Here is a 14,554-nt window from a genome sequence, read left to right as displayed (position 1 = left end):
ATGCGCACTATTAAGCCATCAGATCAGCATGTTCTTTCTCTGTGATGGGTGGGTGTGTTTCCACATGGTGCATGAAGGATTTATACACTTGCACAAATGTTCTCATCCAAACTTACATCTGATGAGTATTACACCATAAGCCACAACAGAAATCTTTCTTCCGAGAATCATTTCGAACAGTTGAGTGTAATGTGTGAGGTAACTGTACTCTTCTGACCTACCTCTGTAGAAACACAATGGGATGTACACCGGAATACCCAGAGGGCAATGCATTGATACACACACCACACACACATATAGATGTATGTATGTGTGTGTAATGTGTCCTGGTAAACGTTATTTTATGGTGACAAAATGTCCACACAAACATGGCAATATCAGAAACCCATTTTTGTCCCCATGAAGAAAACTGCTTATAAATCATATTAAGTGATGCTTTTTGAAAATGTAAAAATGTTCTGTGATGGGTAAGTTTAGGGGATATAATATACAGTTTGTACAGTATAAACATCATGTCTATGGAATTTTATATTTAATTTTATATTTAAATTCATAAAATTATGTAATATAATTTACATTCTTATTAAATGTAAAGTTATTACATTATAAAATTATATATTTAAATGAAAGATAAATATATACATTTTATATTTAAACAATTGTATATTTTAATACTAATAATACTAATAATATTTACAAATTTATTAAATTAGTTTGTCTACTGGATATGATACAGAAATAAATGGTACATTTAAAAACTCATTTTATAAAATAAATGCATTATTCTTAATCAAATATTAAATTGTTTAGATATAAAAATTAGGGCTGTCAAAAGATTAATCGCGATTAATCGCATCCAAAATAAAAGTTTGTGTTTACATAATATGTGTGTGTGTACTCTGTTAAATATTATTTATATTTAAATACACACACAAGCATGTATATAAGAAAAAAAAATATTTTTATATATAAAACATTTATATTTATATATATTATAGATTATATAAATGTATATACAGTATATACATGCAAATATTTCTTAAATATATACATGAATGTGTGTGTATTTAAATATAAATAATAATTAACAGAGTACACACACATATATTATGTAAACACAAACTTTTATTTTGGATGCGATTAATCGCGATTAATCAGCCCTAATAAAAATGTATATAATTTACACTACCATTCGCTAAGTTTTTAAGATTTTGGTTAATAAGTCCCTTATGTTCACCAAGGCTGCATTTATTTATTTAAAAATACAGTAAAACATTAATACTGTGAAATAACTTTTGGTAATGTAAGTGTATATAGAATGCAAAACAATTATTTGAAAAGTCCTTGCATAAAATCACACAATTGTTGACAAAATAAAATGTTTAAATACTTTTAAAACTTTCTCTAAAACTATTGAGTCTATTAACATATAATGAAATATTTGTGATTTATATGTTGCTTGGAATAAATGTATTTTGTTGGAATACACAGCTACCTGGCTGAAAGATGATTGAGTGTGTTTTGTGTGTGCGTGTGTTTTTGTGTGTATAAGTGTGTGTGTGTGTGTGTGTGTGTGAGTCTGTTTTGCACTCTTGATGTTTTAGAGATTCACCCCTTCACTGTTGAGTCCTTTTTTTCTGCATCCTGTCTGATTTGTAGATTGTATGCACAAAAAAAACTAATTTCCCATTTATTTCCTATGGGGGTCATTTTGGACCCCAAGGTCCTGAGTGTGACTTTTCTTTGACTTTTCAAATCCTGTCCCCAATTTTTTGGGGTGTTCATATACCAAGTAACAATAAAGTCACCAAGTTTCGGACCATTCCGATGAAGCTACGATTTTTAAATTTTTTTTTATAAAACGCAAGATCCACTATAGTGGTAAAAATGTTCTATTGCGTGATAAAAATGCTCAATATGTCCACCAGATGGCACCGATCTCATTTAAAAAATTGCTTTCATGAGGCCTAGGCTTGACTCTAAAATCAAATACAGCTTTAATAAAAAAAAAAAAAAAAAAAAAAAAAAAAAAAAAAAAAAAAAAAAAAAAAAAAAAAAATATATATATATATATATATATATATATATATATATATATATATATATATATATATATATATATATATATATATATATATATATATATAATTTTTGTATTATATTCAATTGGAAAAAATGGGTCATAATTATTGCATAAATATTAATTATAAATCCTAAAATTGTCTCAAAACAGCAAAAAAGAAAATAAAAAATATTATTGAACAAAAATATATTTCATTGATTTTACTCAAATCTTTTTGACCCGAAGGTCCTGAGTGTGACCCATAAATGAAGATTTTTGTATGCAGAACTTTAAGGCTTTACATAATGTAAACGAATGAGTTATAACAAAATTCACCCCCCTCACAGTTGTCATGAAGGGCAAAATTTGCTATATAGACCAAAACCACAATTTGTTCCAGGCTGTAAACATGTTTTTTTCTCCTGTAAAGTTGGGCATTTTAACATGGGGCTCAATGAGATTCTGCTCCTTCTGGAGTCTGTCCCTAGCGGCCAGTTTAAGTTTAAGTCACTTCCGTATTGGCTTCAAGAGAAACTCCGGGAGGTTGCCGCTTGGACACAACTGACGCTGATTGTTCACGTGACCGTAACAACCAAATTTCATTCATACTATCCATATTCATACTATATAGCAGTGGTGGCTGGTCAATAGAGGGCGCTGGGGCGCTGCCCCCATCAAAATTCCAGAAATATACATGTATACAAAAATGATATAAAAATGAAATAAAAATAAAATAGTTTACTCATATGACGTGCCGGCTGTTAGTAAGAGCCTCAGCGTTTAATAAAAACTGGCTTTGATCGGTTAACTAATATGTTCTTCAATATGTTTCATGCGGTTTCATGCACGAGGGACGCCGGACAAATGGATGTCTATCTGAGTCCAAAAATATACGGGCAGCATGTGACCTGAAGCTGGTCTCTAATGCAGGTCGCTGCGTCCCTTGCGAATCAGAATTGGATGCGTGTTATTTTATCCAATCTGATTGGTTCTCGTCACCTGTCATTCAACTTTCCGCTCTTGGCCACTAAAGTGAAAGTGCACGGGTGACACAGTCACTCCGACTCCACCAAAACCTTGATCACTTTCGTAGAGATGGCAGCAGTTAAACCAAATTCTTTCACAAGGCGTTCGTTGGAAGATCCCGAACCGGACCAACACGATTTACAGATCCAGCAGCAGCAGACCATGACAGAGGATGAAGCTGCACTCGGAGCTCCACAAGCTTGTTATGAGAAACGTAGGTGGCTGGCTGGATGTGTTGTTAGCAATGTCCTTTATTGCTTTCCCTGTCTTTTATTTCAAAGTGTCTGTACTGAAGTTTTGTGGACAACAACGGGGGTAAGAGACCTCAAATATCTGACTGAACAATGCAAACATCATGACACTATTGAGATGACTGACTTTAATCAGAGAGCCATTGAGAAATCTGCTGGCCAGAAAGAAAGGAGAGCAAAATTTATGTTCAAATAGTCAACATGCTAGTCTGTTGTTGCTGTTTTTTTGTTTTGTTTTTCCTTTCCTCATTCAATTATATGTGGGAAATGAATGTGTAAAAAGATAAAAGTGAAGATACTGACCCGAAAAAAAAAAAGAAGAATTATCACCAGCCGCCACTGCAATATAGAACATACTCTTTTAGTCACAAAGTAAATTAAAATGTAGTACCTACTGAAACATTTGCTCTGCATTTAATCGCATTGCTGCTTAGTAGAAACAACTGAAAGAGATTTAAATTGTGGTTTTGCTTCCGATGGGATGCAGTGAGCCCAGTTTTCTGCTCTAGTGAAATCCATTCACACATATGATTGCTTTAAATATAGAACTCAGAAGAGGAGGTGGAGGATGCTTCGGTTTTTCCTTAGTTCCTCTACTCTTCCAGTCAGTGCTCTGCCGTTGTGACCTACTTCCTCTCTTCCATGACCCACTTCCTGCACTTCCACTCTGACCTACCGCTTGCTTCCCCCGGCGGTGCCAGTCTCAACCAGGCCACTTGTATAACTTGCTGCCAGTGAGCGCCGTTCAGTCTTAAGCTGAGACAGACACACACACACACACACACACTTTGAGCCGGATGGAGTCAGTGACTAACTGTCTCTCTTTAGTCTGTGGGTGGCACAGACGGAGACTACATGTCCTTGGCAGGGAGCTATTGTGTTCACACTCCTTATGGAAGGCGATATCAATGTGCCAGGCCTTGGGGTGGAGCAACATGGTACTCATTGAGGAGAAAGAATCTGCTTTAGTACAGATCATTTCATTGAGTTGATGAAATGAGCACAGTGAAGGTTTTTAGTGATTCCAGACATGTTATAGTTGGATTAGTTTGTGTTTATTATGTGGATTGTAAATGCCCATAAGTAACATCACGAGCCTCTATAATTACACGTGGTGCCGTGACCCTGGTGGGATAGAGGTGTAGGGGGGAGTGGAACAAATATAGGCCAAACCCGGGTCGGACGCTCTAAAAAGGAGGCTAAAGGCTGCAATCTCTAGCGTGAGTGTGAGCTAGTGTGAGCTAGAGCGTCTCTTGAGATCAGAGGAGTGAGGTTTACTCGCATTGCAACTACTAGCTGACCTCTGTTACACTTGAAAGACCTGTGCGTGTAAACCTCACTCCCCTGATCTCAAGAGGCACAGTATCGACTGATGCTAGAGGCTGCAGTCTTTAGCGTCCTTGTTAGAGCGCCACCTCCCACACCAGAGACCCCGGTTCGAGTCCCGCTCGGAGCGGGTCGAGTAGAACCGGTTACATTTGTTGCCGTGACCCGGGTGGGAGTGAGATTTAGGGGGGGTGAGTGTAACGTAGGCCAGTAGGAGCTGTGCCTGTAAACCTCACTCCTCTGTCCTCAAGAGGTGCACTAGAGGCTGCGGACTTTTACCTTGTTAGTGCGCCCACCTCCCACGGTTCAAATCCCTCTCAGAGTGGGTCGAGTTGGACCGGTTACATATGAAAAATGGATAGTTTTTGATTTGACCTCAGTTTTCACTAAGCTTTTCTCTGAATCTGAGCAGAGTTGAGTCAAATTTATCTGTCATAGGACAGAATATTGCATATGAAATCCAAACTCATGTATACATTTGCATATTTAGCCGTAGAACAGTGTGCTGTGTTTTATAGCTCAATAATCTCACTATATCAACAATTGTCTTTTTTTCCTTTCTTTATATCTCATTTAAATCTCCTGAGTTGTGAAAGAGCAACATCTGAGCAATAGCATTCTCCTCTGGGTGGGCTTTGAAGAGCTTATGTGGAGTTTTTCCTTATCATTTCCCTTCGGAGAAGAGTGACATACATGCTGCTGAAGCAGGATATTGTCTTTCAAGTCTTCCTGTCTCAGTCTGCTGACCGATGAGACAGAACCGACTGCATGCACTCGATAACCCGACTCTGGGAGTGTGTGGCACCGAGGAACCAACAACACACACACATGCATTTGAGCTCACTTGACTAAAAAACACAAACACAGGGGAATTAGGAGGAAAATAAAGCAGCATTCCAGAGATGCCATGGCTTCCTGAAGGACGCGGGCAGCGTGACCTTTCATCTGTTTGTTTCATGTGTAGAGTGTGTGTGTGTGTGTGTGTGTGTCTGAATGAACTCAAAGGAAGCATTTTAATGAGGGGGCAACTTTTCACCAGGGAGGGTCTGAAACACAAACACAGGAGCGGAGTGAACTCATTCACAGCATTTAACCCTCATTTCCACATCCATCATGGACACAAACATAACACTTATCAGCACTTTAAGACATTGTGAATGAACCCAGATGAACTCAGTGTGATGAGACTAATATTACTGTATGGATGTTGAGGAAGTTCTTCTCTTTAAAGGGCCCTTGTAGAATACAATAGCAAAATGTGAGCTATTTGAGTCTACGGGTTCTAGGAATCACGAGCAGCGTTTTATTTTCCATCTATAGTTCACAGGAAGTATCATTTCCAACTTTCCACTAAGGATGTTTGCATAATTGCTTTGTGTGTTCGTTCACGCATCTGCAGCTGTTGTTATTTTTAACCTTTTTTATTATTTATCATTCTAATGATAGAAGATCATTGTATTGCAAGTTTAATCTATTTTTAATATACTGTATCATCATAACATACATGTTTTAATGCACACAATTATCAAACCGCTATTTCATAATTTTTTTATTATTATTAAGAGAACAGATTTGGTAACACTTTACAATAAAGTTCCATTTATTAACATTAATTGAATACAATATCAACTAACATTGAAACATACTTGTGAAGCATTTATTAGTGTTTGTTGATATTAATATTAATTTTAATACGCTATCAAAATCAAGTTTAATCTGCTAATATTATTTAATGGATCATGAACTAACTGTATTTTTATGTACTCATACTTTAATAACGATTAATAAATACTGTAATAAATTGGTTGCTCATTGTTAATGTTAGTTAATGCATTAAATAATATGACCTTATGGCAACGTGTTACCACAAAAATAAAACCACAATAATACCACAATAATAAAAAGTAGCCTGTTACTGTATTAACAATCCCGTTTCTAATAGGTAAATGTATACCACTTTTGTGGTTTAACAGAGTGGTAAAGCTTTACTAATATCAGTTTTTCAATAGAGTAAAATAATTTAAAGGGGAAATTATTATGAGTTAATGTAAAGTTAGGATGTTTACGTGTTGGCTTTTACAATAGAACAATAAAGAAAGTTAATGTTCACAAAATATGAGGATGAAAAAAGTCTAATAGTTCTGCTAATAATAATAATTAGTAAGAGACGAATACAGCAATTACAGGCTTTATTAGAGGAACTTATTTCACTCTCACAGGAGTAGAGCGCCCTGGTTTATGGATGACTACTGACATCTAGTGTACAGATTGGGGAACTGCGAAATCACATTTTCATCCATACTTTGTAATGCATAATGGGTAAAATATTATTAATCACACATATAATTAATCACATTTATTTCATATGAAAACATTAATAAAGACATATTATGTGAATTGTGAAATATTTATACATCACAGACGATTTTGTTGCACTGCTTTTAATTTATGCCCATTAAAAATAATAATAATAATAGTATATAAATATAATGAGAATAATCATTTAGAATAATAGGAATTACAAACAAACATCAAAGGAGTGGCGATGCAAAGTTCTGAAACTTTAGGAGCAGGAGTTTGTGGAACTTTTGTAATGCAGACACAACCCTTCTTTTTTCTGTATTGCACTATTGTCCTCTTTATGTTCTACATTAAGTTATTGTAACACCATTACGAGCAAATATTATTACAGAGAATAAAGATAAAAAATATATAACTAAAATACGCGTCTCCGTCTAATAAAACTCAAACCCCATTGGTCAGCTCCTCTGCACCTGTTCTTCGTTTCAGCCAATCACAGCGCGACCTCACGCACCTCCAAGATGGCGACGTCCATCCAGAACCGCTGTAGGCACATTCTGTGTTGGCAAAATACTCGCAATAACTAATAAAGATAAAGTCCGCCGCACGCGGCAATACAACTAACCATATCGTTTTCACCGTTGGATATCTGCACATGTCGGTTAACGGCATGGTGTTCGGTTTCATGGCTGTTTTTGAGTGAAATTGGGCGTCCTCTCGCCATGGCCACCGACAACAGGATTCATTTCTGGAGGAGAAACCAAAAGGTTCCCGGGAGGTGAATTTAATCATTTATTTATTTTGTATAAAGTAGCTTTTAAGTGTGTTATTATATTCGCAGAAGTTATTTTATATTAACGTATCGGCCCTGATTAGCTGCTTTGTTTACTGGACACTATGGATGTGTGTCAACCCCTAGTGAGCTGTCTATTTTGACAGCATGCTTAGCATCCTACACATATGTTGCGTTTTTGGTCATCAAAGATGTTGAAAAGATCTAAAACATTTGTTTAGATTGCTTGGACATATTATGAAACCACTTCTCGTAGCGAAGTTAATATTGGTCAACATCAACCCTTACAAAAGTTCACTGTGGTTAACATAGTTTCCACCAGAATACCTTATTGTTGCTACTATGAAACTATGCTAACTTGGTTTTAGCTGCCATTGTCATCAAAAGCCTAAAAGCTTCTTGCACTTTATTAAGTCCAAATAAATTATGATAATAATATTACTAACTATACAATGCTATCTATGTACTATGCAATGGCAATTTATGTAAGGGTAACGTAAACTTCCTGCCAGTGCAGAGTTTTGGTTGCTTTCTAAACACTACTTAATTAAATGCTCTTAAAGCTGGCGTGTAGGTTGGACCTTTTTGTCTTTGCCTGGCCGTTTGTTTAGTCTGGACAGAGTTTGCTGAGTGTGCTTCTTTGCAGGTTGTTTGGATTTTCATGGTCACAGAAAGAATCAGTTCATCTGACTCTGTGTGAATGTGAGCTTGTGATGACTGGACAGTTTACTGTAGATCAGATTTTCTATTGGGCCGTTGTGTAATCTTGCTAAAGAGGAACTCTCATACAGAAGATGCGCTGCTGGTATTGCTGCTACTGTGGTGTACAGCTGTTGTTGAAATATTTGTATATGTTTCGTAATATTTGCATATGGAATTAATTTTCTGGGGCATTTAGTTTCTGCCTTTATGGGACTTTAAATGAAACAAATATATATTTTAGGGTAAAAAAAAATTTTCAGGGGCATGTGACATGAGATCTTCAAAATAGCTTTAAAATAAATAATGCATCCAGATAATGTAACTGATATTTTAGCAATTTGTGTTATTTTTGTTTTAGAAAGGTGACATTTATTTTTGGAAAAGATTCTTACCAAGGCTGCATTTATTTGATCAAAAATACAATCATGAACAGTTATATTGTTGAATATTATTCATTTAAAATAATAATTTTTCTATTTTAAAATACTTTAAAACTGTTTTTAAAAATACAACTGCCATTACTCCAGTCTTCAGTGTCACATGATCCTTCAGAAATCATTCTAATATGGTGATTTGCTGCTCAAGAAACATTTCCTATTATCATCAATGTTGAAAACAATTGTGCTGCTTAATATAAAACTGTTATATATATAAAATATAAGTATACATTTTTTTTCAGGATTCTTTGATTTAATCGAAAGTTCAAAATAACTTTTTATTTGAAATATAAATATTTTGTAACATTGTAATTCTCTTTACTGCCATTTATGATCTATTATCTTGATATGATTTGATATTATATATATATATATATATATATATATATATATATATATATATATATATATATATATATATTATATTATATTATCTTGATATGATCTTTATGATCAATTTAATGTGTCCTTGCTGAATAATAGTACCAATTCCTTAAAAAAAAAAAACTTCATGACCTTCAAGGCTCACTTTCATGGCCTCATGATTTCAGAAAGTTTCAATTGCTGTATTATGAGCAGAGGAGCACAATGAAGAGGATGTTAAACAGATGGAATTCCCCTCTGTGATGGGAAAGATGAACTGGCAGTGCCGAACCGGCTGTTATTGTTTGGGCGTGGCTGTGTTTCCAGACTGTTTGAGTTTCTTGTTCAGGTGAATCCGCAGCAGTTGGAGGACGCACAGTGGGTGTGGTCCTGCTGTAACATGAGTGGACGAGAGGTGTGGCCATTTTCCCACCATTTATCTCATTCAACAGAAGGGGCAGAGCATGCAAAACTGATATTAGATGCCTCCAGACAACCTTGGTGTCTTCTAAGTCAAATACCACAAGCCACAGTTGTATAGAGGCTAGGGGTGTTACGGTACCTACAGTCTGTACCAATACCAGTACAATTTTGTGGTTCTCTGTACCAATTTCAGTACCAGAACAAAAACTGTTGAATTAAAGGTGCACTATGTAACGTTTGGCACTCTAGCAGTTAATAAACAATACTGCATGCATCTCGGGGAAGAACATTGTAGCCGGAGCTACTTCTCTCGGTTTATGTATATGACGTATGTTCATGATGTCACGCGGGTACTCTGCAGCCGTTGGATCCCGCTTGGTCTAAAATAGTCTGAATATAAACACTTATTTTAAGCACGGTTTGGAAGATGGATTAATTATTTATTCACTCGTATACATTTTGTAAATAATTTTTTTGAACAATATATATGTATATATATATATATATATATATATATATATATATATATATATATATATATATATATATATATATATATATATATATATATATATATATATATATATATATATATATATATATATATATTAGGGCTGCACGATATTGGAAAAAAATTACATTGCAATATTTTTCCCAACGATATATATTGCGTTATTGAGAGCCATCAATCCAGGCTAAAGTCAATAATTACTATTCCATGATATTAATAATTTCACTAATAAGCAAGCTTCATTAGAAGGACAAAAAGGTCACTTTATATTTTATTCCAAAATTAGAACATTTCTGTAAACACAAAAGCAGAACACATTTAAACAGCAGCTTTACACCAACCCCCCTGATTGGTTTACAACAATATAACTTAAAATAAATATATTTTTTATAAAACAACTAATAAGCATTTTGGTTCACAATCTTTTGTTTTTAAGTCAACTTTTCTTAGCAAAAGTGCCAAAGTAAAACATTGTTGGTCATCATCATAATCATGGCACATATCTTTAGCGATATGAAACGTTATTGCGTCTGTTATTACTTTCTGTCGTTGAGAGCCTTTCTGGTAAGGTGTCACACTAGCAAAGGCATCACAAATATTTGTTTGTTTTGGTTGACATCCAGATTTGACTTTGTATTCGTCGTAAAGAGCTTTGTGGTGCCGTTTTAAGTGATCAGACAAATTGGTGGTGTTTCCTTGTTTTGTGGCCACAACTTTATGACACTTCTTGCAAAGTACCTCTTTTTGGTCAACATCCTCCTTTTTGTAGCCAAAATAGTCCCAAATAGATGATTTCGACTTTCTTTTTGGTACGAAATCCTTTTTTTGCGGCAGATCCTCTTCATCGTGCAGTTTTAGCAGTGAATGTTGGCTGTGGCTGATGTATATATATAAAAAAAATTGTGTACCTTTTAATTACTTCAAAAAATTCCTATTTTAACACTGTCAGTCATCACATTTTCCAAATCAGTCACGCATTTAAATATGGTTGTCAACCTAGAAACTTTGTAGTGTACTTAGCAGCATGAAAAACTAGAGTTGAATTCAGATTGTGAGTGAACAAGAAGAAGAGCATTCATTTATAATCACAAAGTCTCTCAATCTTTAAAGAGCAAGCTCACTGAATTCTGCTCTCTCGTGATAACTCCCGTTATAATAAAAAAGCTTTCTTAATTGTACATTGAATCTCTTATTTACATCATGTTTGCACTTTGTTGATTATAATGAAAGGATTCATAAGCATGCGGCTCGCGTTGGAACAAAACACGAAACCGTGTGCGTTTTCAGCGGTGTTAAATGGATTCTTACTTACTGACTGCTAGCACCTCTGATTGGCCATTGTGTTCACGCACTCAACAGATATGATTGTGATTGGCTACAATTCTCAACGTTTGTAAAAACGCACTGTAAATAGAAACCTTTGATGCTCAGGGGCCTGTTTCAGAAAGGAGGTTAAGTGAAAACTGTGAGGATGTTAACCCTGAAATGAGGGAAACTCTGGGTTTTCTGTTTCAGAATGCGAGTTATGTCACCCTAGAAAGCAGGGTTAGTCAAACCCGTTTCTAAAAGGGAGGTAACTTATACTCAGAGTCAGTTACCAGGGTAACTTACTCTGTGAACCTAACCTGGTCTGGAGCAGGTTTTCTTTGGTAAACCCAGAGTTTATTTCATTCTCCTCCCCCTTTTTAAAGCGCCAGCAGTATTAAAATACTTAATTAATTCTTTGAAACTGCACAAATGCTTTTTTTTTGTAGTATTTTGTCGTATTTCAAGTACAAATATCCAAAAATTATAAATTAAATCTAAAGTAAACAAAGTTTACTTAAAACAAGTTAAATTATCTGCCACTTGACAAAAATACAAAGTAAGAAAAGCATTCTTTGCAGTGCAGGTACATTCATTCATTGCTCATATTTCATCACTGTCAAAGTGACAAAAATGGCATACAGGATCCTGGCGTTCACTTCACAAACCTCTAGAAGTAACCTAATAATTAGAATTTCCTTTAGGATTTCCAGTGATTGGACTCATTGATGACACTCATATTCCCATCATCACACTTTCTGAAAACGGATTATTGTGTAGGATGGAAGGATGCTGCCAGATGGTAGTACGAGATAAATACCATAACCACCACCACCACAGCTGTTAAATACATTTATTTACAATTTTTATGGTCATCTTCATTTCCTACAAATACTTTATTCTTTTTCCTGTTGGATTTTAATATTCTTCCTCCATCTCCATCTGTCAGTGGTGCTGGTGTTTGGCTGGCCTGAGTAGAAGTCAAATGTTAATGTCATTACCCTAATTAATAAATGTAAATCAGAGAGCATAGACCCTTTTCACATTTCCGGGTTTCTCAGAGCGGAAGTCGTCATAGTTGGGTTACCTTTTATAGCGGTGAATGAGAGAATACATTAAATATATTTTTGTGCCCCCATTTGCTCAAATAGCAAAAGAAAAACGCCACAATAGTGATTCACAACTTTCAAAAAGAGGGAAAAAATAGAGTGAGATTGATAACGGAAGTGAAAAGAGATATTATTTTTTACCATCACTCCCATAGAAACACCCTCACAGCAGCGGTAACTTGTTTTTGTAATTTGATGCAAAAGTAATATAATACAAAGTATTAGTGTTATAAATGTACAAACATTTTTTTTAAACACTGCAGGGTTTACGATATTGATGACCGTTAAAACGGTCAAAGTCTGTGAAAAGGTTCTATGTGGGAAAAGCTGCTGCACACTGGACACTGAATGATATATATTTATTATGTCAAATGTTTGTAAAGTCATTAAACCTACACCCATTAACCTTTTGCTTAAAGCTTTACCTGATTGAATTATGTTTTTTATTTTTCATTTTTAGCTGCTGCCACATTCTTTTTTTGCCTTTTGGATACCATGAAAATTAAACTTAATTAAACTAATTAAGAATTAAACGGACATATTGACCCGGAAGTATGCAAACGTCTTTTTGTTGGGTGCTGTTGCCATGGTGAATCATAAATTTGGAGCTCCATTGATCGTGGCTTTTCCTAGACTACGTTTACATGGACAGCAGTAATCTAATTATTGACCTTATTCTGAATAAGACAATATTCTGATTAAGGTGTTTACATGAGTTGCTTTTTGAATATTCCATGTTCCCGTTTTACATGTTATAGAACATAGCTCGATTAATGGCACGTCATTACGTCAACATGCCATGCTACGCTGTCTGACATCCAATCATAGCGCGACTTTGGCGGGTCTGTTAATATTCAATTGACTCAGGCAACCCGCTGTAACTTTACCTGCGGGTGTCGCTGTTGGACAGTGTTACTTTATAAAAGTGAATGATTTTTATACTTTTTAATGTAATTTAAATTTTTGTTTTAATTTATTTATTTATTTTAATTTACGTTGTTTTATTTTTGTAATATTATATATTGTCTCAGTTTTTTTGAAGAGACACTGCCCCTCTTGCCTCCTTCTTGACAGTCAACATTTCTAATAATATCTTTGATTAATGATGAAAGCCACATGCGTTCACTGAATGACCCATATTAATTATAATTCAAATTCTGTTTTATGGCCACAATATTATTGATGATTGTTGAGAGGGGCACTTTTGATTAATTTTTAAAAAGGGCAGGGGCTCGAGCCCCCCGCACCTCTGCACTTGCCTGGTGTGTGTGTGTCCTGTCACAAAATGCGGCGAAAACTCCTACACGACGTTAATAGTTAGATTAAGGTGTGTACATGTCTGTAATGCTCTCCGATAATGCGACTAAAATAGGCATACTCCACATGTCTTAATTCGATTTGCGTTTAATTCGAGTATGACTTTAACCGGATTAAGGTCATTAGAAATCGCTGTTTACATGGTAGATTCTTAATCAGAGTATTGTCTTAATCAGGTTAATATCGGAGTATTGTTGTCCATGTAAACGTACTGATAGTTGGGGTGCATGTGCTTAACTCCGAGTCAGTCTACTCAGAGTTGATTGAACTACCTCAATTCAGCTGTTCTGAAACCCAAAACTCAAGAGTTTCCCATCTCCGGGTAAGTCAACTCAGAGTTCAAGTTTAAACTCCGAGTTGGTTGAACCACCTCATTGAAACGGGCCCACAGAGAGCATTGATATGAATGAGAGCGTTTGAACGCAGCGTTTATCAGCGGGAACCAAATTTACCCAGTACTTGGTACTACCGGTGCAGTAGTACGTCAACTGTTTTTTTTAGTACCGACTGGTAGGGGTGTGCGATAGCGAGAAAAAATATATCTGGATTTTATCAATAACACTAATTAGACAATATTTTGCTGAGTGTGTTTATTGTGTTGGTACCTTGGCAGGTTGAGGACTGCCGT

General features: G+C 35.3%; 1 protein-coding gene across 1 annotated transcript in view; it reads left to right on the top strand.

Annotated features, from left to right (window-relative positions):
* Window positions 1-7,484: 7,484 nt before the first annotated feature.
* Window positions 7,485-14,554, top strand: part of tbc1d22b (TBC1 domain family, member 22B) — a 94,114-nt gene continuing 87,044 nt past the window's right edge. Inside the window, exon 1 of the mRNA XM_079827305.1 lies at window positions 7,485-7,744. Coding sequence (XP_079683431.1) covers window positions 7,689-7,744 — 56 coding nt within the window. The 5' untranslated portion in view covers window positions 7,485-7,688. The remainder of the gene's footprint in view (window positions 7,745-14,554) is intronic.

The sequence above is a fragment of the Gobio gobio genome, assembly GCF_949357685.1.
Source record: "Gobio gobio genome assembly, chromosome: 10".
Taxonomy (NCBI): domain Eukaryota; kingdom Metazoa; phylum Chordata; class Actinopteri; order Cypriniformes; family Gobionidae; genus Gobio; species Gobio gobio.
Note: the sequence above shows the minus strand (reverse complement) of the source record. Positions and strands in the feature narration are given on the sequence as shown.